General features: G+C 37.1%; 1 protein-coding gene across 2 annotated transcripts in view; it reads right to left on the bottom strand.

Moving 5' to 3' along the window:
- Nucleotides 1-10052: 10052 nt before the first annotated feature.
- The window catches only part of LOC105489001 (TGF-beta activated kinase 1 (MAP3K7) binding protein 2), a 90928-nt gene continuing 75640 nt past the window's right edge, over nt 10053-25340 (bottom strand). For both annotated transcript variants that reach the window (XM_011753555.3, XM_011753557.2), the window contains exons 4-7: nt 23702-23862; nt 23398-23491; nt 22235-22315; nt 10053-12008 (exon numbers count right to left, since the gene is read on the bottom strand). In XM_011753555.3, coding sequence (XP_011751857.1) covers nt 11866-12008; nt 22235-22315; nt 23398-23491; nt 23702-23862 — 479 coding nt within the window. In that variant the 3' untranslated portion in view covers nt 10053-11865. The remainder of the gene's footprint in view (nt 12009-22234; nt 22316-23397; nt 23492-23701; nt 23863-25340) is intronic.

Raw genomic sequence — 25340 nt, 5'->3', positions numbered from 1 at the left:
GGTAGGCAGCTCCCTGGAGAACATCTCTTTAATCCAAGCTGTGAGGAGGCCAGAGGCCATGCCTGCAGGACGTCCATCCCTGACGTTGGTATCCCTTTATCGACCATCAAATAGTGGTTGCATGGGAGTGTGGGCACCACTAGGACAAGGCAGCTCTTTCCTCCCTCAAAAGAGTGATCCTCAGCAAGGACCGGAAGACCAAAGTACCAGGATGGCATGGATCTTGGTGTACCTATGGCAACATTCACTTGCACAGTCAGTGGGTCACACCGAGCTCCCTGGAAGAAAATGATGACGACACAATGCTCCTAACACAGGGTGACCACAAGCAGTTATCTTTCTCAGCATTAATTCAGTAGTGTTATGGTTGGAGAAGAAAACCATGCAGATATGTGGTGATATATTATAGAGGAACTGGCATATATATTACTAGTATAAAGTGAGTTTTAAATAAAACCGAAGTTAGCAACAGTATGGGTAATGGACTATCACACAGGAGGGCATCTCGTAGCTTTGGCTTTAGATACGACGAGGTTCTGTTTCACATCTGATCATTACTAAGGCAGTACCTCGTGGGTAGCTTGCTTTGTGTTCTGCTTTTCCCCTCGTTGGTCTTTCTCATGGATGTAAACACAGTAAACATTTCGTCTCCTAAAGATTTTTAAAAACATTATTTTTATTAATTTTTTTGAGACAGGGTCTCACTCTGTCACATAGGCTGGAGTGCAGTGGTACAATCTCAGCTCACTGCAGCCTTGACCTCCCCGTTCTTAAGCAATCCTCCTGCCTAAGCCTCCAGAGTAGCTGGGACTACAGGTGTACAGGTACCCCATGCCTGGCTAATTTTTTTTCTTTTTTTTTTTTTCTTCTTCTTCTTCTTCTTCTTTTTTTTTTTTTTTGTAGAGATGAGGTCCCACTATGTGGCCCAGGCTGGTATTTGTTCCTTTTTACTGCTGAGTAGCATTCCAATATGTAGACACACCAGCATCTGTTTACCATCCAGGGTTGATGAACATTTGGGTGGTTTCCAGTTTTTGGCCACTATGAATAAAGCTGCTCTCAACATTTAAGTCTTTATATGGACTGATTTCTTCATTCCTCTTGGGGAAATTATCCCCAAGCTTTTCATGGCTAATTTTTGCCCATTTCATTAAGTACACTCTTACTTGTCCTCCACAGAATATGTATTTTCCATCTTATCTTCCCCAGCTTTTAGCCAAACAAGGTTACCTGCAGATCCCTATACCACCCCTAGAGTTTCTAAACTCCACCATAGCTCACACTGTTTCCTGTGTCTGGAATGTTTCCCCCTCTGTCAGAGTCTCACCCACCATTTGAGTCTCATCTCAAATGCATCCTTTTCATTAACTGTCCCTGACTCAACCACGAGAAATTGTCTCTCTTCACTGAACTTTGTAGCTTTTTGTATAGCACCTGCCCACAGTTAATCTCATTATTAATAAGTGGTAGTTATGTTCTATAAAGTCTCCACAAACACTGATTTAGCAAAGAGTGAACAGTGACTTGCTCCTAGGGGAAATGCAGGGTTAGGTTCCCACGAGCCTCTGCCCATGATATTTTCACCAGCCCATGAATACATGACCTTGTTTTATGTGTTTCTGTTTAAAGATACTTTATTAATGAACATTGAACTCATAACCAATGGGGCTACAACTTGCGCATGAACAGTTTTCTAACACGTATTTTCTCGCTAAGGCCCATCCTGGCATTCTTGGGCTTACACTAGACAGCATTTCAGCAATGTTAAGGGCGTTTTAAACTGCAAAATCACCAATAAAAATGCAAAAAACGTATCACTAAATAGACTGCAGAAAGGACACTTGGTTCACAGTACAGGAGCTGACACAAGAGGCAGACCATTGTGTGGCTTGACCTGAGATGGGAATACGAGCATTGGGTGACTGAAATTTGTCACTGTTCTACACATATCTGCAAAGGACTATGAAAGTGCCATGAAAATTTTTAGTGAATAGGCAAATTCACAAACGAATCCACAGATAATGACTGTACTTGCATGCTTACTTCTCCTTTATGAGCTCTAAGATGGTGACTGTCTCCCATGTCATCAAACACACTGCCTGACATGGCAGGAATGTGATATTGAAAAGCATTTGTAGAAAATCATAGAAAAATAAAGATAGATCCTGTCATCAAATTTATAACGTAAAATTTGTTGCCCACGTACTATGTGCCAGGCCTAAGCTGGGAGCAGGGTACAAAGCAGTGAAGGAAATGAGAGAATGTGGCTAAGATTAGGAAGACTAGCAAAAGGAGGAAGTAGAAAAGTTGAAATGTGAAATTTTTGAAATATAAAGATGATTCTGCAGATTGAGAGCTGATAAATTACTATCGCTACCTTAGAACAAACTGGAATCAAAGGGACAAGATGACAGCTGACCTAAGGTTTTCAGTGAGTACTACTTATTCTTTACTTGTTTCCAAATTTGGGAGCCCCTTGTTTCTTGTAATGTGAAGCCAGTAGTTACCTGTTAACTGTTAGCATATTAATAATAAACAGTAGATGCTGGGCGCAGTGGCTCACGCCTGTAATCCCAGCACTTTGGGAGGCTGAGGCGGGCAGATCACCTAAGTTCAGGAGTTCAAGACCAGCCTGGCCAACATGGTGAAACCCTGTCTCTACTAAAATATAAAAATTAGCTGGGCATGATGGCAGGTGCCTGTAATCCCAGCTACTCGGGAGGCTGAGACGGGAGAATCGCTTGAACCCGGGAGACAGTGGTTGCAGTGAGCCAAGATTGCGCCACTGCACTCCAGCCTGGGTGGCTGAGCTAGACTCTGTCTCAAAACAAAACAAAATAAAATAAGCAGTAGAAAGGAAAGAGATTGTAGTTAATAGAGTAATACAGGTGGAAGTTTAAAAATCTTTGCTGCGTGTTTTTGTCATTTGATATTGAATATAATCATGTTTTGAGATACTTCATAACAAAAATCACCTATTGTCATTCACTGGAATGGAAATTGCACATATTGCTTCTCATTCATTACCTTAGCAGAGGTTGGTTGTCTGGGTTAGCAAATTGGTGTTCTAAGATTTGTATGCTGTTTTATTACAAAAATAATTTGGCAGTTCAGCAAAAGGGCATGTGAAAGACTTCTGTTAAAAACTAAAAGGTAGTAGTTAAGACTTCAGTTCAGATAATAAAATGTAGGCTTGTTTCATGTCACTCACCATCAGGCAATGTCTTGGTTATCAGACCAATGGAGTATAACCAGTGGAGTCTCTGCTCTCCACTGCTAATCCTTTAGTCAGAAGCCTGGCTTGTCACCTTTCTTAGGAAAGAAGACAGGATTATTACATACTTTGTATTTAATTTTCTTCTTTCTTTCCTTTTCTCTTGACCAGTGTTCTCCAGAAAAATATTCTCCCATGTCCCTGTGCTTCAATTTTGAGGAAAAAAAAAAGACATTCATTATGTCTAAGAAGAAGCCACTCAAACATTTAGGTCCATGAAAAAGCAAACTTTAAACTTTGAAGTAAAGTTAGATGTAACAGAGGCCTCAGGTTGAAATGCCAATTTCTGAATTTTCCAGAATATCCACAAAGATCTCTACTTCTTCATTCCCCTCTGGCACCACACGGAAGATACCAGAAACATTATTTCTTGGTTTCATTGTTACATTTATGTATCCCAATACAGGCCTGTGCTTATTTCAGTTTTTCAAATGCAAAGCATTCCAGCTAATTAGTGGGCTGGCCTGGGAACCTACTGCTTGTAATACTAGTTCTAGGGGAAAATACACACTACATTCAAAATGGCTGTACACATTGGTTAACTTGAATAAATGTTAGAAATTAACTTGGACTTCACGTTAAGTAAGAGTCATTATCATCAAGTCTGGGTGCGGTGGGGCGTGTTTGTAGTCCCAGCTACTTGGGAGGTTGAGGTGGGAGGATAGTTTGAGCCTAGGAGTTCAAGTCCTGGCTGGGCAACATAGTGAAAACCTATCTTAAAAAAAAAAAGAATCATCATCAACTACTGACCTTTTGCCACATATGAAGATATTTGCTATGGGGACACAAAGACACACCTGCCCTGACAGTCATACCTTGGAGATATTGCAGGTTTGGTTCCAGACCACCATAATAAGGTATCACAATACAGTCACATGAATTTTTTGGTTTCTCAGTGCACATAAAATTATGTTTACACTGTACTGCAGCCTATTAAGTGTGCAACAGCATTATGTCTAAAAACAAAATATACATTCCTTAATTAAAAATACTTTACTGCTAAGAAATGTTAACAATCATCTGAGCTTTCAGCAAGTCATAATCTTCTTGCTGGTGGAGGGTCTTGATGGTCGCTGAGCGATCAGGGTGGTGGCTGCTGAAGGATGGGGTGACTGGGGCAATTTCTTAAAATAAGACAACAATGAGGCTTGCTGCAGCAACTCTTTCTTTCATGAAAGATTTCTCTGTAGAATGTGTTGCTGTTTGGTAGCATTTTACCCACAGTAAATTGGAATCAATCCTCTCAAACCCTGTGGCTGCTTATTAACTAAGTTCATATAATATCCTAAATCCTTTGTTGTCATTTCAATAATGTTCACAGCATCTTCGCCAGGAGGAGATTCCATCTCAAGATACTACTTTCTTTGCTCACCCATAAACAGCAACTCCTTATTTGTTCAAGTTTGATCATGACAGTGCAGCAATTCAGTCCCATCTTCACGCTCCACTGTTAATTCTAGTTCTCTTGCTATTTCCACGTCTGCGGTGACTTCCTCCACTGAAGTCTTGAAGCCCTCAAAGTCATCCATGAGGGTTGAAATCAACTTCTTTCAAACTCCTATTAGTGTTGATATTTTGACCTCCTCCCATGAATCACGAATGTTCTTAATGTCATCTAAAATGGGGAATTCTTTCCAGGTTTTCAGTTTACTCTGTCCAGATCCATTAGAGGAATCACTATCAATGGCAGCTACAGCCTTATGAAATGTATTTCTTAAGTGATAAGACTTCAAAATCTAAATTATTCCTTCATCCACAGGCTGCAAAATGGATACATTAGCAGGCATGAAAACAGTAATCTCCTTGTACATCTCCATCAGAGCTCTTGGGTGACCAAGTGCATTGTCAGTGAACAGTAATATTTTGAAAGAAATTTTTTTTTTTTTTTTTTTTTCCTGAGCAGTAAGTCTCAACAGTGGGCTTAAAATAATTCAGTAAACCATGTTATAAACAGATGTGCTGCCATCCAGGCTCTGTTGTTCCATTTCTGGAGCACAGAGAGCGTATATTTAGCATAACTCTTAAGAGCCCTAGGATTTTTGGAATGGTCAATGTGCATTGGCTTCAACTTCAAGTCACCAGCTGCATTAGCCCCTAACAAGAGAGTCAGCCTGTCCTTTGAAGCCAGGCATTGATCTCTCTTCTCTAGCTATGAAAGTCCTGGATGGCATCTCGACACCTTCTTCCACCTTAAGGCTGTTTCATCTACATGGAAAATCTGTTGTTTCATGTAGCCACATTATCTTAGTTTGATCTTCTGGATAACTTGATGTGGCGTCTACATTGGCACTTACTGCTTCACCTGGCACTTTTATGTTATGATAGCTTCTTTCTGTAAATCTCATGAACCAACTTCTGTTATTGTCAAACTTTCTTCTGCAGCTTCCTCACTTCTCTCATAGAATTGAAGAGTTAGGGCCTTTCTCTGGATTAAGCCTTGGCCTAAGGGAATGTTGTGGCTGGTCTGCCTTTCTATCCAGACGATTAAAACTCTCCGTATCAGCAATAGGCTGCTTCACTTTCTTATCACTTGTGTTCACTGAAGTAGCACGACTAATTTCCTTTGAGAACTTTTCCTTTGCATTCACAACATGGCTGTTCGGTGCAAGAGGCCTAGCTTTCAGGCTATCTTGGCTTTCAACATGCCTTCCTCACTAAGCTTAACCATTTCTAGTTTTTGATTTAATGTGAAAGATGTGTGACTTTTCCTTTCACTTAAAGTTAGAAGCCACTGTCAGGTTATTAATTGGCCTAATTTCAATACTGTTGTGTCTCAGGGAATAGGAGGCCCAAGGAGAGGGAGAAAGAGAGGGGAATGACTGGTTGGTGAACAGTCAGAACACACACATTGGCTGGGTACAGTGGCTCACGCCTGTAATCCCAGCACTTTGGGAGGCTGAGGCAGGCAGATCATGAGGTCAGGAGATCGAGACCATGTTGGCTAACACGGTGAAACCCTGTCTCTACTAAAAATACAAAAACTTAGCTGGGCGTGGTGGCAAACACCTGTAGTCCCAGCTACTTGGGAGGCCAAGGCAGGAGAATCACTTGAACCAAGGAGGCGGAGGTTGCAGTGCACCGAGATTGCGCCACTGCACTCCAGCCTGGCAACAGAGTGAGACTCCGTCCCAAAAACAAACAAAAAAACACATATTATCAAGTATTGGTTAAGTCTCACACAGACATGGTTCAAATATCAATTAAGCCTTAACGTGGATATGCTTCGTGGTGCCCCAGAACAATTATAACATCAAAGATCACAGATCACAAATCATAACGAATATAACAGTAATGAGAGTTTGAAATATTGTGAGACTCACCAAAACGTAATACAAAAGACACAGAGGTACACGCTGCTGAAAAAAATGGCACCAATAAATTTGCTCAATGCAAGGTTACCTCAATTTGTAAAACCTTCAATTTGTAAAAAACACTTCTGTGAGGTGCAATAAAGTGACACACAATAAAACAATGTATGTCTGTATCTAAGTGGAGAGGTCAAAGTAGCAATGAGTGCCCAGTAGGCAGAAAATATAGCAAGTGCTACGAGAAAAGGTGCAGTTTGGAAAGGTGTCACGATGGTGACCCTTGATCTGATCACTGGAAGTTAAATTTAAGTACAAAGACAAGGCAAATGGCATGGACAAAAGTACACTGGTGGGGAGGTGCAAGGCCTATTAAGGGAAGTGATCAGACCAATTTAGTTTTAAGAGGGCTCTGTTGGAAAGTAATGATCCTGAAGAGACGGGTAAGGAACAAACAAGTGTTACAAGTAAGCCCAGTGAACAATGGGGAAATAATAAAGATTTCTGAACAGGAGCGTGGGCATAGTGTTATTTCTGTAATATACTGTAATCTAGCTGCAGTGTGCAAGGAAAGAGTAAGAACTTGGAATCAATTAGGTCACAGTGTGAAAGGGACAAAGCCTACCAACAATCCATAGATGAGTTCAAAGGTGAAAATTAAAAAAAAAAAAAAAATCTGTAGCCAGGTGCAGTGGCATGCATCTGTAGTCCCAGCTACTTGGAAGGCCAAGGTGGGAGGACAGCTTGAACCCAAGAAGAGGCCAGCCGAGGTAACGCAGCAAGACTTTGTCTCCAAAGAACAAAACCAAAAACCACTGGAAAGCATTTCCATGGTGAAGATATGGCAGTCTTTGTTCACGGCTATGAGGATCAATAAATACTTCTGGAATAAGATCAGTAAGCTGTATTGGTTCCACGTCATGTCAGAGGAAGGCTGCCCTCAGAAGAGGAAGAAGGGAGTAAAGAAGGGAATCCGTAAAGAGCGAGGCACTAGAGAGAAGTGTGCTTTGGGTTCATTTTAGGCTTAAAACAAATATGCAGACATGCAAACACTACAGTAAGTTATTTGTTTATCCTGGAGAAATAATTTGTTATACTCCATCATAAAATGTACATTCTTTAGACAGCTGAACATATAATAGAAATATAAACATACCTGATCTTCAGGTCAGCCTTCCAAAGTTTAATCTTTTCAAAGCTACCTACCTTTGACATTGAGGGAACAATTCAATCTCAGTGATTGAAACATCAAATTCTGATCCATTGAGATGTGCCTAGACCAATTCAGATAGATAGCAAACTTACCTGTTAATACTGTTGAGAGAAAAATACTTCAAAACCCATTCATGTAAAAACACGACCCACCTTTAGGACAACGCAGTTCCTAGTCAAAGAGAAGGGGTTGGCTCAGATGATAGTTTTACATTAATCCTTACAACACCCCTGTGAGGTGGGTTTAGCATTAATCTAATTACCTTGGTTCCACAAGGAGAGGCAATACAAGCAAGGAACTGTGCCAGGATTACAGAGTAAATCCATGAAGACATCTGAGATCACAGCATTTTGGGCCATGAGGATCACTTGAGGTCAGGAATTGAGGCCAGCCTGGCCAACATGGTGAAACCCTTTCTCTACCAAAAATATAAAAAAAATTAGCCAGGCGTGATGGCGTGCGCCATGATCTCAGCTACTGGGGAGGCTGAGGCAGGGTAACTGCTTGAACCCGGGAGGCGGAGGTTGCAGTGAGCCGAGAATGCTCCACTGCACTACAGCCTGGGTGATAGCGTGAGACTCTGTTTCGTTAAAAACAAACAAACAAAAAAAATTGGTTTTCTTAGGCCTTTTCTCTCAGTTGTCTAATTGTATTTTCAGATGGAAGCAATACAAAATGCAGCTGAGCCATTTCAAGTAAAATGGATATAAAATTGAAGCACCAAAAAAGCTGAAGCCAAAAATATATTCATCTGCCATACAGAAATAGAAGTACTTTGTGATATTATATGGGAAGCTATGCTGATATCCAGCATATAGTTATTAAATCTGGAGCAGTCCCTGGTGCCACTATGTTATTTTCTAGGGCAATATGGCCAACTTCCATTACTCATGGGCTGAATATTTTATCTTTCATTTTTTTTTTTTGAGACAGAGCTGTGCTGTTGCCCAGGCTGGAGTGCAGTGGTGCACTCTCGGCTCACTGCAACCTCCACTTCCTGGGTTCAAGCGATTCTTGTGGCTTAGCCTCCAGAGGACCTGGGACTACAGGCGTGTGCTGCCATGCCTGGTTAATTTTTGTATTTTTAGTAGATGGGGTTTCCCCATGTTGGTCAGGCTGGTCTCAAACTCCTGGCCTCAAGCGATCCACCCACCTTGGCCTCCCAAAGTGCTGGGATTACAGGTGTGAGCCACTGTGCCCAGTCTGAATATTTTATCTCATACTGTTTACCTCTTAAACCTATCCTTGCTCACTAGAATTGCTTGTCAACATTATGTTGGGATAGAGAATACTGGTGACACGTCAGCTAGTTTTGCTATTTACAGCTGCTTTAATAAGTTTAAAGCTAACAATGAGTTTTGGACTACCCGTGCAGCTGATTTTCTGCATAATTTCCCCAATATAAAGTTAATTAATATTAGATCAAAGGCAACACAGGTTGGTCATTTAAACAAAAATTTTGAAAGAAAAATAAAATTTCAAATTTTTTTTCCCATAAATATCCGCAGTGTAACACACATCTTTGTCTAAAGTATTAGTTGTCACAGGAGGCATTTGGCTGACATTTTGTTAATATAAAAATTTTCCTGAGAAGTCTAGTTTACATGAACTGCCAGTTCCTCTACCTCCGAACCCCAAATGACCAACATGTCCAGTCCTCATATTCATTGACAAAGAGTATTTCCTTCCTATTAAAAGATCACTTAAGGAAGACCTTTCTACAACTGCATCATGGCGAGATCAGCAAATGCTAGTTTGTTCTTTTCAGCCTGAGAAAAACACCTGAGTTTTTGTAATTTTTTGAAAACTGTAAATATAAAAATTATCTTCAAGAGAAGCACCACCATCCTCATGAACTGCATTACACATCAAGGGACAGAACTAATATTAACGAAGTGTTTACTTCAGGTTAAATGGTCCCATAAATCACATTTGTCTTTAACAATGGGGTAAGTTTTGAAAAATCCAAAGGAAATCAAAGGGAAAGCTATCACAAACTATGAAAAAAGAAGTCTAGGGCAACTGATAAAAATACTCCAAGAAATGCAGCTGAATGTCATAATGTCACAAGGAGACTCTACATAAGTTTTCTCTGATTTCCATTAAATCTGATCTGATGTATAAATTATCTCCTGTCCCACAAACTGAAAACAAGTCACAAAATCCACATTAGAATATAAGTTTTTTAATTTTTATAAATAACTTATCTGTTACAAAGATAGTTTACCCAGCTAAATCACAAAACCATCAACTCAAGATATCCAAATTACGTTTTATTAATAAAACAAGTAAAAACTGATTTATCAATCTTCACATAGAACTGCAGATGAAGCTGAAAAACAAGGCCTATTTTTAAAATAAAATGCATCAAACCTAAGGGCTTTGGGTCTACGGTTTAATTACCTAGGATTGTCTTATTTCTTCCCATATACAAAATGCAAAGCCTGAAAGTTAAGGCTCTGACATTCATAGAGATCAACTTTAATAATCCCATTTAAAACACAGCCACTTGCAAACATTTACAGTGGGTGATAGTCTATATTATCTTCCATCCTTTGCTCTATTTCAGCACTTCCCTTAGCCCCATTCTAAGCACTCATATAATTTCATAATTCTGTCCTTTTAAATGCATACTGTTATTTTTTCTTGATTTCATTTAGTTATATACATTCCTGATCATCTGAATATTTATTTTCCTTACAAAAATATATCATCAAAATAAAGAGATGCTTGAGGTTGCTTCAGTGTTCAAGTTTGCTTGTTTTTCTTTTTTTCCAGCTTTTCTTCAGTTGTCCTAAATATGGCTAGCCTTGTTTTATAAATACACATGATACTGTCACCAAGTCAGGATTAAAAATGGACTGCCCCAACAGTAAAGCATTTAAACTTCTCTCCAAAAAAAGGGCTGCAGGTACTGCTGCTGTTGGTGGTTTTGAGACTGTACTTTCCCAATAACAATCGCTTGTGCAAGTTCTGTGGGACACCAAGCAGATGAAGTTTAACCTTGTTGTTCTGTCAGTGGGTTAAAAATATCTTTTGTTTTAAGCTTCCCTGTGGAAGACAAAACACTGTGTTGTGTCACCCACTGCTCAAGTCAGTATTTAATGTGACCTACAGACATCACTTCTGTAATATCATCTGCAATTCACTGTGCAGCATCTCCCTGTCTTCACACAACATTGGAACTCATGAGGGCAAAGTACAGAATAAGTAGAGGAAAGTTATTCTGTGCATAGTTTCATCTCATTAATGCTTTTTTATTTTAAGGCATTGTTCCTCTCAGGTAAGGCGTAAAAAGGGACATGATCGTGCTTAATTACTAAAAGGAAAAAAGAAAATTAGTTAACAAAAGGCTATTACACTATACATATAGAAATATAAGAAAATAATCAAGAAGAAAAGAAATCACTTGAAGCAGACTCGAGAGATCTGTACAGTAGGAAAAGCTTTGGGGGTATTTCACTGCACATTTGTACAGACAATGCATGCTGCTTTCCTTTGCATCTTTAGCCCCTAGATGCTGGCTTCACAGAGTGGAGACGTGTTCAGGGAAGACAAAGACAAGGCCAAGAGTACCACAGATTTCTGAAGTTCTTCCCCTATCCAATGGCACTATGCGGCAGCAAACAGTTCTTAAATAGTTAAACCTTGTTCCTTTTCTTCATGTATGTAGTGTTTCACTGAAAGCTTTACAAATAAAACAAGCTATCATTCTATTCCTTCCTCCTGTCAAAATTCAGTAGTGACATGAGGGGAAAAAAGTAATGGGAACACCTAGGCGTTAACATATTGAGAATTATCCATAATAGGATACTGGTAACACTGTACACAGTTAGGCAGTGGGCAACCAAGTCTTTTAGCAGATTACTTTTCATGTGATGAATTTCAACTGCTCATGACATTATACTGAGGTATTATTAGCTCTGTGGACTGACATTTAACATTAGCACAACACCATCTTGTCACACCTTCAATTTGACAAAATCCTATGTAGCAGTGAAACTTTTTCCCGATGACAGACAAGTTTCTTGAAATTTAGATGTGGTTTTAGAGAAGATACAGGGCCATTTGGCTCAGAAATGCCTGGGCATCTCACACTGTTCACAGCGAATTAAGGCTGGATGGTTCAAAAAAGTACAGGCAGTACAATTCCACTGAGCTCCCTCATCATCTTCTGTGTCTTGAGTCTTTGGTGTTTTGATGATGGACCTTTGATCTGTAAGAAAGAAAAGAAATGGTTTTATAAGTAAGAAATCACAAAGTCTAAAAAATTACAGACAACTTTAAACACCATTTGTAGTGCACAGCCTGAGGCAGCTTGCTCCCTAAATGAGGCATCTAGCTGAAACTGACACATATGCTTGATCACTACCAACCTCTATCTAGTTGGCACTTCTCCCTCTGGGAAATACAACATGAACATGATGTAATCACCTCCATATCTCCTTAAAGGAGAAAACAGCATCATTATCTCCAATTTATAGTTGAAGAAAGGGTATCTAATTGCAAAGATTCCCATAATACTACTCAAGATTGTAAAAAGGTGTCCTGCTGCAAAACAATACTGTCACTGCACGTAAGTCTCATTAAAGTTAGAGTTTCGTTTCCCACTGCAGTAGTATTTATATTTGTTTTCTACCAGACAGGGAAGTTTTTTTGTTAATTCATGTTCTCTATCTGCCAAAAATGTAAGCCTTGGATGACACAAATAAAATATAAACTAGTATCTAACGTCTTATCCACAGACTCTGGAGAAGTAAATCTATATAAAAATTTTACCATACTTTATTTTTTAAAATCACATTTGGTATCGTAGAGTAGAAAGAACACTAGAATTTACAGTTGTGAGAATGGAGTTCTGTTCCAGGCTCTGCTACTAATTTCTGAATATTTTGCTCCGTGATCTCAGATAAATCATATACATTGTAGGTCTCTTTGTTTCTTACTTATAAAATAAAGGTCACTGGAGCTCTAAGAGACCAATGTTCTAGAATGTTTATATGGATAGTGGTATCTTAAATACAGAGAATAATTATATTCCTCAAAGATTGTCTCTAACAAGCGATCACATTTATAAAACTACTTTTAAAAATTTGGGTCGCACAATGAAATTACAACAGTATTCCTACAAATTAATTTTGGGAGGTTTAAAGTAAAAGGAGCATGCATTGTTGAATTTTTCTGGTCAAGGTTATTAATTCAAAGCATCAAACCTATGTTAAAACAATGTACATTAATATGCAAATTCTACTTACCCTACTGATATCCTTTCTATTTTAAAAGAGAGACATTGTAACAAGTAGATAAAAATATAGAAGTCAAATTTTATGACAAATTTTAAATAATTAAATGATATTTGGTACTCTGTATCCCTTTAGCACACCTTTCTTACTCATTATATAGAAATTTTCTTGCTAAGTCCTCAACTTTAGGTGTTGGCTTTCCATTGTCACAATTTTTGCCATATGCACAACTAACTTGAATAGTATCTATACAGTATTTTCCCCAAACTGAATAATTTTAAAACAAACATCGAATTAAGTCTTATCCTAAGTAAAAATATCTAAAAAAAATCAAGGATCTGACAATACCAGTTACTATGCCCAGAAACACATGAAAAGAAATACATTTTTAAAAACTTTGACTTTTTACCATGTAAAATCATTTCACATTCCACATCTGGGAAACATTTTACAGAATAATTGTTTTAATCTGGGGATCCATCCTACTTATTAGAATTTTGGTCTCAGGCATTAGAAAACATTTTCACCTAGCACGTTTTTAGTAAAACCTTGTTGATTCTGTTTAACTGCAAAGGTTAAAATTTTAGGAAGAGTGACCATAAAGAAGTACCTTTTTACACTTCAATGTATTACTAAATGCCAGCATATTTTTCATTATTTAAGTAATATCTAAGGCAATCAATAAGGGATCTACAAATTTTTTTTTTTAATGAAAAATCTCCAATGTTTTCTTATAAACTCACTTGGTACTTAGAATTATGATTTTTTTTTTTAAATTAGAGGTGTTTGGAAACTAAATAACCAAAAAATCGGAAAAAAGAGGAAATTAGATAACAAATAATGGTCTAAACACATTTAATTTTAGCTGTTAAAAAAATCTCTACATTGTGAAGCAGAACTGACTTCAAGGACTAAATAAATTTCTATTCATGAAGTTAATGTATTTTAGCCTTATTGCAAAAAATTATTGATTCCTTATTTCTCCCAAAACAGCCGGCATACAAACTTCTATCTTTCATGTAAAAACTTTTAAGTAATGGATGTTTTTATTGGACCTTTCATATTTATTATGGAAAATTTCGAACATATATAAAAGTAGAGAGGATAGCAAAATGAACATGTACTCATCCTACTTCAACAACTGTCAAGACCAATTTTATTTCACTTATGTGAAATAACAGATTATTATTAATCTGAAGTAACAGATTATGTTGAAGCAAAACAGGAACCTTTTCATAAGAAAAAATTCTTATTTTTCAAAAAGAGTAGGAAGATTGTATTCAGGAAACTCATTCAGTGTCTGAAATACACATCTTGCATATTTTTTAAAGAGTTAGCGCTTATACTGCTGTCATCTCTATTGCTTTATTCAATTAACATCCAAATAGCATCTAATCTCTGAACATTTGCTTACTGTGTCAAATGCCCTAATCTCACTCTGATCCTCTGTAATAACTGTTCATTGTATTCTAGCTATATTTAAAAACATTTAAATAAAATACGAGGACAGACCTACGTCTAATTATACATAAAAATGCAGGGGGCTGGGTGCGGTGGCTCAAGCCTGTGATCCCAGCACTTTCGGAGGCAGAGGCGGGTGGATCACCTGAGGTCAGGAGTTCGAGACCAGTTTGACCAACATGGAGAAACCCTGTCTCTACGAAAAATACAAAATTAGCTGCGCGCGATGGCGCATGCCTGTAGTCCCAGCTACTCATGAGGCTGAGGAAGGAGAATGGCTTGAATCTGGGAGGCAGAGGTTGCAGTGAGCCGAGATCATGCCATTGAACTCCAGCCTGGGCAACAAGAGCTGAAACTTTGTCTCAAAAAAATAAAAAAACCAACAACAAAAAAGTGAAATAGAGCACAATAAATGAGAATGTGAAAGGAGAATGTGAAAATTCTTGTAACAAACTGAAGACCAGTAATATACTAGTTCTTCCTTGTTCCCATTTCTTTTTCTTTATTTCCTGCAATAAAACTTTATTGACAAAAACAGATGGCAGGCTGGATTTGGTCCATGGGTCACTGTTTGCCAGCCACTCTTCTAAAACCCAATTTAACATAGTATTCCTACCAGTTTGTAAGCATGTGAACAACTGCCTGATTCGTAAAATGTTTTTCTCAACCTCTCCTTTTCCTCCCCTATGTAAGGCACTGAATTTCTCAATGACAGTAACTATACATTTTTTTTAGGGTGTCCTGTTCAGCTTCACAGGAAAAATGTACATTTTCCTGTCCACAATTCATACTTTCCTGTTCCTACAAACCATAATGTTTCTTAGGAAGGAAGAAGTAACACAAATAATTTGTATCTCTGAAGACATTTGAAAATATAAACATATGTGGAACAAATTGTAAGTCTAGAGTATTTGTTGCAGCACACTAGTGAGGATGATGTAACCCTATGAGTGCTGACCTGATTCACCATATGACTGCTGACTTCCAGAATTTGTGTGAATGAAAACTGTTGTTTTGCTGTCTTTATTTTGTCTCCCCCACAACTTTATTGATGTATAGTTGACAGTTAAAAATTGTAAACTGTACAACTTGATGATTTATGTATACACTGTGAAATACTTATTACAGTCAAGTTAATTAACATATTCAGCACCTCATATAGCTTATCTGCCCCCAACCCCACTGTGTTGAGAACACTTAAGATCTCCTTTAGCAAACTTCAGTTATATAATAAACTACTGTTAACTAGTCACACTGTTGTACACTAGATCTTCAGATTTTGTCTTATATAGTTGAAACTCTGTACCCCTTTGACCACAATCTTTCCATACCCTCTTCTCCCAGCCCCTGGTAACCACCGTTCTGTTCTCTGTTTCTAGGAGTTTGACATTTTTGAATTCTACATATAGGTGAGATCATGCAGTATGTGTCTCTCTCTGGCTTATGTCACTTAGCATGACATCCTCTAGGTTCACCCATGTTATCACAAATGAAAGGATTTCCTTCTTTCTTAAGGCTGAATAAATATTCCACTGTGTGTGTGTTATGTGTATACCGCTCACGTTTTCTTTATCCATATACAGACATTTATGTTGTTTTCATATTTTGGCTATTGTGAATAATGCTGAAAGGAACATAAGTGCAGATTATCTCTTTGAGATACTTATTGAATTTCCTTTGGATATATGCTCAGAAGTGGGATTGCTAGATCATAAAATGTTAAAGTTTTTGAACCTCCGTACTGTTTTTCATAATAGCTGCACCAACTTACATTCCCATGAAAGTGTACAAGGGTTCTCTTTTCTCTATGTCCTCATCAATGCTTGTAATCTTCACCTTTCTCATAGTAACCATTCTGACAGGTTTGTAAGATGGTATCCCATTGGGTTTTAATTTGCATTTCCCTGATGATTAGTGAGGTTGAGTACCTTTCAATATACCTGTTGGCTATCTGTATACTTTCTTTTGAGAAATGTCTATTCTGGTCCTTTGCCCATTTTAAAATCTGGTTATTGGTTTCTATTACTATTGATTTGCATGAGTTCCTGATACATTTTGAATATAAACCCTTTAGGAGTTACATAGTTTGTGAATATTTTCTCCCTTTCTGAAGGCTGTCTTTTCACTGCTGATTATTTCCTTTGCTGTGTAGATGCATTTTAGTTTAATGTAATCCCACTTGCCTATTTTTGCTTTTGTTGCCTGTGCTTTTTGTGTCATATCCAAAATATTACTGCCTAGACCAGGTCAAGAAGCTTTTCATCTATGTTTTCTTCTAGGAGTTTTATGGTTTCAGTTCTTATGTTTACATTTTTAATTCATTTTGAGTTTATTTTTGTATATGGTGTGAGGTAATGATTCAATTTCATTCATCTGCATGTGAATATCCATTTACTGAAGAGACTATCCTTTCCCCATTGTGTGTTCTTGGCACCCTTGTCAAAGATAAGTTGACCATAGATACATCAATTTATTTCTGGGGTCTCTATTCTGTTCCACTGGTCAATATGTCTGTTTTTATGTCAGTACCATACTGTTTTACTATAACTCTGTAATATTTTTAAAAATCAAGGAATGTGAGGTCTCCAGCTCTGTTGTTCTTACTCAAGATTGCTTTGGCTATTCAGGGTTTTTTCTGGTTGCATATAATTTTAGGATTTTTTTCTGTTTCTGTAAAGAATGCCACTGGTATTTTGATAGGGATTACATTGAATCCATAGACTACTTTGGGTAGTAAGGATGTTTTAAGAATATTAATTCTTTCAATCCATGAACACAGGCTATGTTTTTATTTATCTGTGTCTTTAATTTCCTTCATCAATGTTTTACAATTTTCAGTGTATTCCTAAGTACTCTTCTTCTTGCTATTGTTAATGGGATTATTTTCTTGATCTCCTTTGATAGTTCCTTGTGTACAGAAACACAATTGACTTTTGTACATTGTTTTTGTGTCTTGCAGTTTTACTAAATTCAATTATTACTTTTAAAAGTTTTTGGCTGAGTCTTTAGGGTTTTCAACATATATGATCATGTCACCTGCAAACAGAGATAATTTTACTTCCTCCTTTCTGATTTGGATACCTTTATTTTTCTTGTCTAATTGCTCTGGCTAGGTGATATGGTTTGGATGTTTGTCCTCTCCAAATCTCATATTGAAATGTAATCCCCAGTGTTACAGGTAGGGTTTAGTGGGAGGTGTTTGGGTTGTGGGGGTGGATCCTTCATGAATACCTTGGTGCAAGTTTCTCAATAATGAGATACTGCTCTGAGTTCAAGCAAGATCTGGCTGTTTAAAAGGTGTGGCACCTCCCCCCATCTCGTTCACCATGTGACATGCCTCTGCTTGCTTGCTTCACCTTCTGCCATGAGTAAAAGTTCCCTGAGGCCTCTCCAGAAGCTGAGCAGATGTTGGTGACATGCTTCCTGTACAGAAAGCATGTGGATGTCCGTGACATGCTTCTTGTAGAACTGTGAGTCAATTAAACCTTTGTTCTTTATAAATTACCAAGCCTCAGGTATTCCTTTACAGCAACACAAAAATGGATACTACATTAGAACTCCCTGTCCTACACTGAAAGTAAGTGGTAAGAATGGCACCCTTGCTTGTGCCAGATCTCAGTGGGAAAGCTTTCGATTTTCTCCATTGTTATATTACCTATGGGGTTTTTATATATGGCCTTTATTCTGTTAAGTTCCTTCCATATATATATATATATTTTTTTTTTTTTTAGACAAGAGTTTCGCTCCTGTTGCCCAGGCTGGAGTGCAATAGCGTGATTTTGGCTCATCACAACCTCTGCCTCCCAGATTCAAGCGATTCTCCTGCCTCAGCCTCCTGAGTAGCTGGGATTACAGGCACTGGCCGCCATGCCAGGCTAATTTTGTATTTTTAGTAAAGATAGGGTTTCTCCATGTTGGTCAGGCTGGTCCCAAACTCCTGACCTCAGGTGATCCACCCGCCTCGGCCTCCCAAGGTGCTGGGATTACAGGCATGAGCCACTGTACCCGGCCTGAGAGTTTTAATTATGAACAATTGCTGAACCTTTTCAAATGCTTTTTATACATCTATTAAGATGACTACATGGTTATTCCTTTCATTTTACTTCAATGTGTGTGCTGTATCACATTAATTGATTTGTGTATGCTGAAGCATCCTTAAGTCCCAGGGATAAACCCCACTTGGTCATGATGTATGATCCTTTTAATGTGCTGAGTTTGGTTTGCCAGTATTTTACTGAGGATTTTTTGTGTTTATGTTCGCCAGGAATATTGGTCTGTAGTTTTCTTTAGTTGCAGTGTCTTTGTCTGGTTTCGGTACCAGGGTGAGGCTGGTCTCAGAATGAGTTTGGAAGTGGTCCATCTTCTCATTTTTGGGAGAGCTTAAGAAAGGTTGGTATTAATTCTTGTTTGAATGTTGACAGAATTCACTCATAAAGCCATCTGGTTCTGGATGTCTCTTTGTTGGGAGTTTTTTTGGTTTTGTTTTGTTTTTTAAATTTCTAAATCCATGCTGGGTGTTTGTTGGGAGATTTTTGATTACTGATTCAATCTCATTTGTTATTGGCCTATTCAGGCTTTCTAATTCTTCTTGATTCAGCTTTAATAGGTGGTACGTTTCTAGGAATGTATCTTTTTTCTAGGTTATCTAGTCTGTTGGCATAAAATTGTTCCTAATATTCCCTTATGATCCTTTTATTTCTGAGGCATCTGTTGTCTCCATTTTCAGTTCTGATTTTGTCTTCTTTTTCTCTCAATTTATCTAGCTAAGGGTTTGTCAATCTTGTTGATTTAAAAAATCACCTCTTAGTTTTACTGACATTTTTCTGTGTTTTTAAATCCTCTATTTTTTGCTGTAATCCTTATTATTTTCTTCATTATGCTAACATTAGGCTTAGCTTGTTGTTCTACTAGTCCCTGGGGTATAAGTGAGATCTTTTTTTTTTAACGTACGTATTGTCTCTATAAACTTATCTCTTAGTACCGCTTTTGTTGCGTCCCATAGATGCTGGTATGCTGTGTTTTCATTTTTGTCCAAAGATACTGTTAAGATTCCCTTTTGATTTCCTTCTTGACTCAATGATTATTCAAGAGTGTGTTTAAGTTTCCACAAATTTTCTGGTTTTCTTGCTGTTACTGATTTCTAGTTTCATTCCACTGTGGTTAGAAAAAAATACCTGGAATGATTCGTATCTTCTTAGGTTTGTTTAGACTCGTTTTGTGAATTAACATATAATCTATCCTACAGAATGTTCCGTGTGTGCCTGGGAAGAATGTATATTTTTTTTGCTGTTGGCAGAGAGTTCTGTGTTTGCTATATCCACTTGGTTTAGCATTTTGTTCAAACCAGCTATTTATTTGGTTTCTGTCTAGATATTCTATAATATTGTAAGGGGGGTACTGAAGTCTCCTACTATTGCTGTCAATTTCTGTCTTCAGATCTGTCAATATCTGCTTTACATATTAATGTAGTCTGATGTGGGGTGTGTACATATTTATAATTTTTATATTTTCCTGTTAAATTGATCCTTTTACCATTATATAATAATCCTTGTCTCAACAGTTTGGCTTAAAAATCTATTGTTTCTGATATAGCCACTTTTGATTTCTTTGAGCTACCGTTTATATATAAAATCTTTTTCTATCCCTTCACTTTCTGCCTGTGTCTTTAAATATAAAATGAGTCTCTTGTAGATCGTGTATTATTGGATCCTGTTTTTATTTTTCTTATTTCATTTTAAACAAACAGTTTATTTAAACAAGAAGCTTGACTTGAAGGGAAAACTTTCTAGGATTCTTTCTTTTTTTTAGAGTAATTTATCCCTACTTAAAGACGGATTGCCCTACATGTAACAGCTACATACACAAAAGTTATAAAATTGTCCTTGGTTTTACAATGATAAACGAAAAACATTAAAATCCTCCAATTGAACAACGTATATGAGAATTTTTTTTTTGGTTGTTAAAACAGTAAGAGCAAAATAACTTACTGGAATATAAAGATAGGAGCTGAATGAACATGCCCCTAATGGAGAAAGGTGGTATTTTCACAGAATCAGTATTTTTTTCCCATCCTGTCTCCACTTGATGTCAATCAAAACATACCATTGGCTGTTTGGTTTGAAGAAAAAAGCAATATGCTTGTGCACATATACCAGTTACGTCATGTATAATAAAGGAATGTGGAAGAGGAAAAAAAGAATAAACTATACTCTAGTAGTCAGAATGTGGTGGAACCAAACTGCAGTTTTCTAATTGAGAATGTAATAATCGTGGTCTTTAAAGAACAGCGTTCTGGAGTAAAGAAGCTGTGCAGGTGTGTCTGTTCCACTGATTGATTGGCCATCAAATCAGAATCTGATCTGCTTCATTGACAATCCCTGTCGTTCACAATAGGCTTTCATTAGTTTACTAATTGGTGTATGCCTCTTAATCTTAAACACCACCACAGAATCATCATGTCCCGCCACCTTCAAATTAGTATGATCCTTGTTCTCAGTCTTGATTCCTTCTGTGGGCTTTTCGTCAGCCATGGCGAGCACCGGAGTCTCCTCAGCTGCTGCTTCACAAAAGAAATGGCAAGTCCGCAACTAACGAGCACATAAGCAGCAGCAGGAGCAGCAGGAGGTGACAGTGGTGGATGAGGCAGAGGGTGTGTGCACGTCATGGGCTCCCTCCCCTCCCACTGTGTGCACTAGCAGGAGTTCTTGGGGCCTCCCAAGAACTCCTGGCAGTTCTTGCTGCCAGATCCTGTTTTTAAAATCCATTCATACAAACTCCTTGTGAGTGGTGAGTTTAATCCATTTACAGTTAAGGTAATTACTGATAAGTGAGGACTTACTATTGCCAGTTTGTTGCTTCCTGTCTATTTGACAACTGTTTTGCTCCTCTTTTCCTCTTATTGTCTTCCTTTGTTATTTGATGACATTTAATCATGATTTACTTTGATTGTATTTGGTTATACTCTTCTATTTTAAGTTGATAACAACTTCAATTGCATACAAAAATACTATTGTATCTTTACAACCTTCACCCACCCACACTTATGTGCTCTTGCAGTTTGCTTCTTTTAATACTATATATCCATTAACAAATTTTTACCTTTTAATTAGAGTTGAAAGTAAATTATATGCTACAGTTAAGTGTTAATCTATATATATGTCTATATCTTTACCTTCAGCAGTGATATTTATGTACCTGTTTCCATTTCTATGCATATTTTAATGCCTGGATCAAAACACACAGATATACTTTGACATGTCTTAGTTTGGTGTGCATATATTCTGAGAATATCAATGATGTAAAATGATAGAAGGTAAAAAACTATTCATCTGGAATTTAGGGTATTTTGATTACTTAAAGTTATATATAAATTAAACTGAATATTCATGGGGGGAAAAAAAACTTCCCCAAGGTATCTTCCTTATCATTTGTCTAAGGTTTTAAATGATACAAATTTTAGTACTTAGTAATTTTTTTTAACCAAGACTTGCTGGTTGGGAGTGTATAGTGCTTCCTAAGCTCGTGCATATTACTCTTAAAAAGCTAAGAATATTACATCTTTGCATCCTCCCCAACCCCAAGCATGTAAATGAAAATAAACAAACATCTTCTTAACGAATTCATTTAAGAATGCCAGAGTTTGAAGCAACTCTAGAGAGGAAGGTTGCTGAACAGGAAAATTTTTCTAAAATTTTGCTTTTCAAAAGTAACAGTTTTCACATTTAATGGATAAACTAACCTTTGGGTTTTGGTGGCACAGGACCTACAAATCCAATATTGTCATAAAAGTTATGGATAGCGCTGGGATTAAAATGTGGTCCTGAAATACATAAAAAGTAAATATATCAATGCTTATAGCTCAAAAACAACTTTACCTTTTAAAACAAGTATTTCTTTCTAAAAAAAAAATCATGCTATAAGAAATGCTTTTCATTTATTTTGCCCTTCTAATCTCCAATTATATCTAAGATTTCAAAACATATTTCAAATATATTATCTTAGGTATAACGTAGTACTCATAAAAATATATTATCTTAGGTATAACATAGTACTCATAAACATAAATTTACCACTTACTCAAGGTAAGTGGTAAATTGTGAAAGAAGTCAAAGTAATGCTGGTAAGACATTAACAGAAGTAGAAGTAGACCCCTGTTCTATGTGGCAAGTTAAAATAACTTAAAATTTCACAATTTAAAATGTAATTTTAAATGATCAAATACGGACTAAACAGCTTTACCTCAAGTAAATATAAAAACCTTGCATTAATGTAATAGAATGGTTAAAATTAAAGAGTAAGTTCAAGGATTGTAGTTTCTAGAATAGCACCAACTTTTTCTCTCCAGAGTTAAATTATGGTATTTTTCTATGAATGTTTAAAGATAAATAGCTTAATCAACATTTAAAAATAATAAAAATAAAAATAATCATCTTCCAGTTTTACAGATTCTGGAACACAGTCCCAAATGTATTAAAGACTTCTCTTTCGGTTAGATTCCTTCCCCTTCCTATCTTTTCCATTTTATATCTTTTTATTATTTATCCAACTTCAGAATTAGGTTTAAGTGATAACATTTCCTTTTAGTTCTCTACGGAACTGAATTAAATTGTAAACATTATTTACTATAAATCATTGCTTGTCATTAACAGCTCAAGTATAAAAAACTATCATTGTCTAAAGAGTGTATAAACCTTATTTTTATTATCTTCTCTATTTTATCAGTTAAGATAGTGCCATTGAGATGGGGGTGACTTTTTAAATATATTCTTAAAACTGTATCTGGTTCTAAAGCCACATGTTCTGAGACAGTGAGATTATGATTGATAAATCTGTTTTGAGCCACAGGAAAACTGCTGGTGAATTAATACGATGAATTTCAGCTACGTATACACTGAACTTTACCTCGGGCTTGAAAAAGATCAATTTCTTTGGTTAGGCAGTCAATGTCAATCTGGAGTTGTCTATTACAACTTCTCAACTGCTGCATTTCTTCAAGCTGAAAAATAATTCTATGTAAGTAAGATTTGCACTGAATTCTTAGTCATTAGTTAATAAAGAATGGAGTTTGGCAGGGGAAAGTTAGGACAGAAAAACAAGTAAGAGTTAAGAACATCTGAAGAAAACTAGATCGAGATATTATACTTATGTTAGATGGCCTACTCTCACGTTCAAGCAGAGAGATCACAACAGTTACATAAAGACTTACGGAAGGTATTTGGGATATAGAATTTGATCTTTTCAGGCGCCTTCGAGTTAGATTATTTTCCATTTCATTAACCTCAGATTTTAATTTATCCAGCTTTTTCTTTTGAATCTCAAGTTCTCTTTGAAGTCGTTCCATTCTGGCCTTCTGGTGTACCAATAGAGCTGCAACACATATCAGTAAACATGAGGACCTACCCACTTTAATCAATTAACCTTTAAGCAGACTTGGAAAAACAAAATAAACAAGAATTTGTCAAAAATCCCAAAGCTACATTAAAACAAAATATGGTATGTTTAGGCATTTAAAATTTCAAGTTTTTTTTTTTTTTGACACGGAGTTTCACTCTTGTTGCCCAGGCTGGAGTGCAATGGCGCAATCAGCTCACTGCAACCTCTGCCTCATGGGTTCAAGCAATTCTCCTGCCTCAGCCTCCCAAGTAGCTGGGATTATGGGCAACTGCCACCACACCGCACTAATTTTGTATTTTTAAAGAGATGAGGTTTCACCATGTTGGTCAGGCTGGTCTCGAACTCTTGACCCCAGGTGATCCGCCTGCCTTGACCTCCCAAAGTGCTGGGATTACAGGCTTGTGCCACAGTGCCTGGCCAAATTCCAAAAATTTTTACTTAAAAATTGTTTTAGTTATTTAAATAAATGCTACTTTTCAAATGTTTTTTTAGGATTTGGAGAAATTCACTTTATGAATGAAGACAGCATTTTTAGGCTACAACTTCTCTAAAGGTTTTAGTATTTTTAATTAACCTACTTACCATATCTAATTTACATCTACCCTCGGAAAGGACAAGCTCTCTTACTTCAGAGTGTCATGTTTGGTCTATGAATGAAGCATTCTAATATGAAAATGTTATAGATATTTTAGCAGGGAATGTAGAATGGGTTGAATCCATTTTGATGTATGCAAGAAATAAAACAGGAAGATTGATTTTACTCCACATGAATGTTAACATTAAATTATCCCAATTGCCACTTATATTTTTGTATATTCAGATTATATTCTGTGAAAATATTTTCCAAGATCTTTAGAGAAACAAAATAAGCAATCAATCCCGCAGCATGAATGAACTACTTGGGAAACCATAATAAACTACAAATACTGGTATATGTTTTTGTGATCTATCCCTGGACATGAATCTCATCCTTTAGGATACTGGACTGGAAGTGAAGATACTGGAATCTACTTTTTATAAAGAAACAACATGGGATGATTCTATCTTGAGAAAAAAAAAAGGCAGATTTGGAAAAGCACTTTAAACAACCTCTAGAAATAAAAGTCATTGAAATGAAAAAGCCAGACAGATTACATACAAAGACAGCTGGTGACCTGGCAGATAGACGTAAGAATATTACCCAGAATGCACAGACAATGTGACAGAAAACATGAGAGAAGAGTTGAAAGGCCTCACATACATCTAAGAAAAAAATTCCAGGCTGGGCGCGGTGGCTCACACTTGTAATCCCAGCACTTTGGGGAGGCTGAGGAGGGTGGATCACCTGAGGTTAGGAGTTTGAGACCAGACTGGCCAACATGGTGAAACCTCATCTCTACTAAAAATACAAAAAGTAGCTGGGCGTGGTGATGGATGCCTGTAATTCCAGCTACCTGGGAGTCTCTGAGGCA

Source organism: Macaca nemestrina, chromosome 5 (genome assembly GCF_043159975.1).
Source record: "Macaca nemestrina isolate mMacNem1 chromosome 5, mMacNem.hap1, whole genome shotgun sequence".
Taxonomy (NCBI): Eukaryota; Metazoa; Chordata; class Mammalia; order Primates; family Cercopithecidae; genus Macaca; species Macaca nemestrina.
This window is presented reverse-complemented; position numbering and strand designations above follow the sequence as displayed.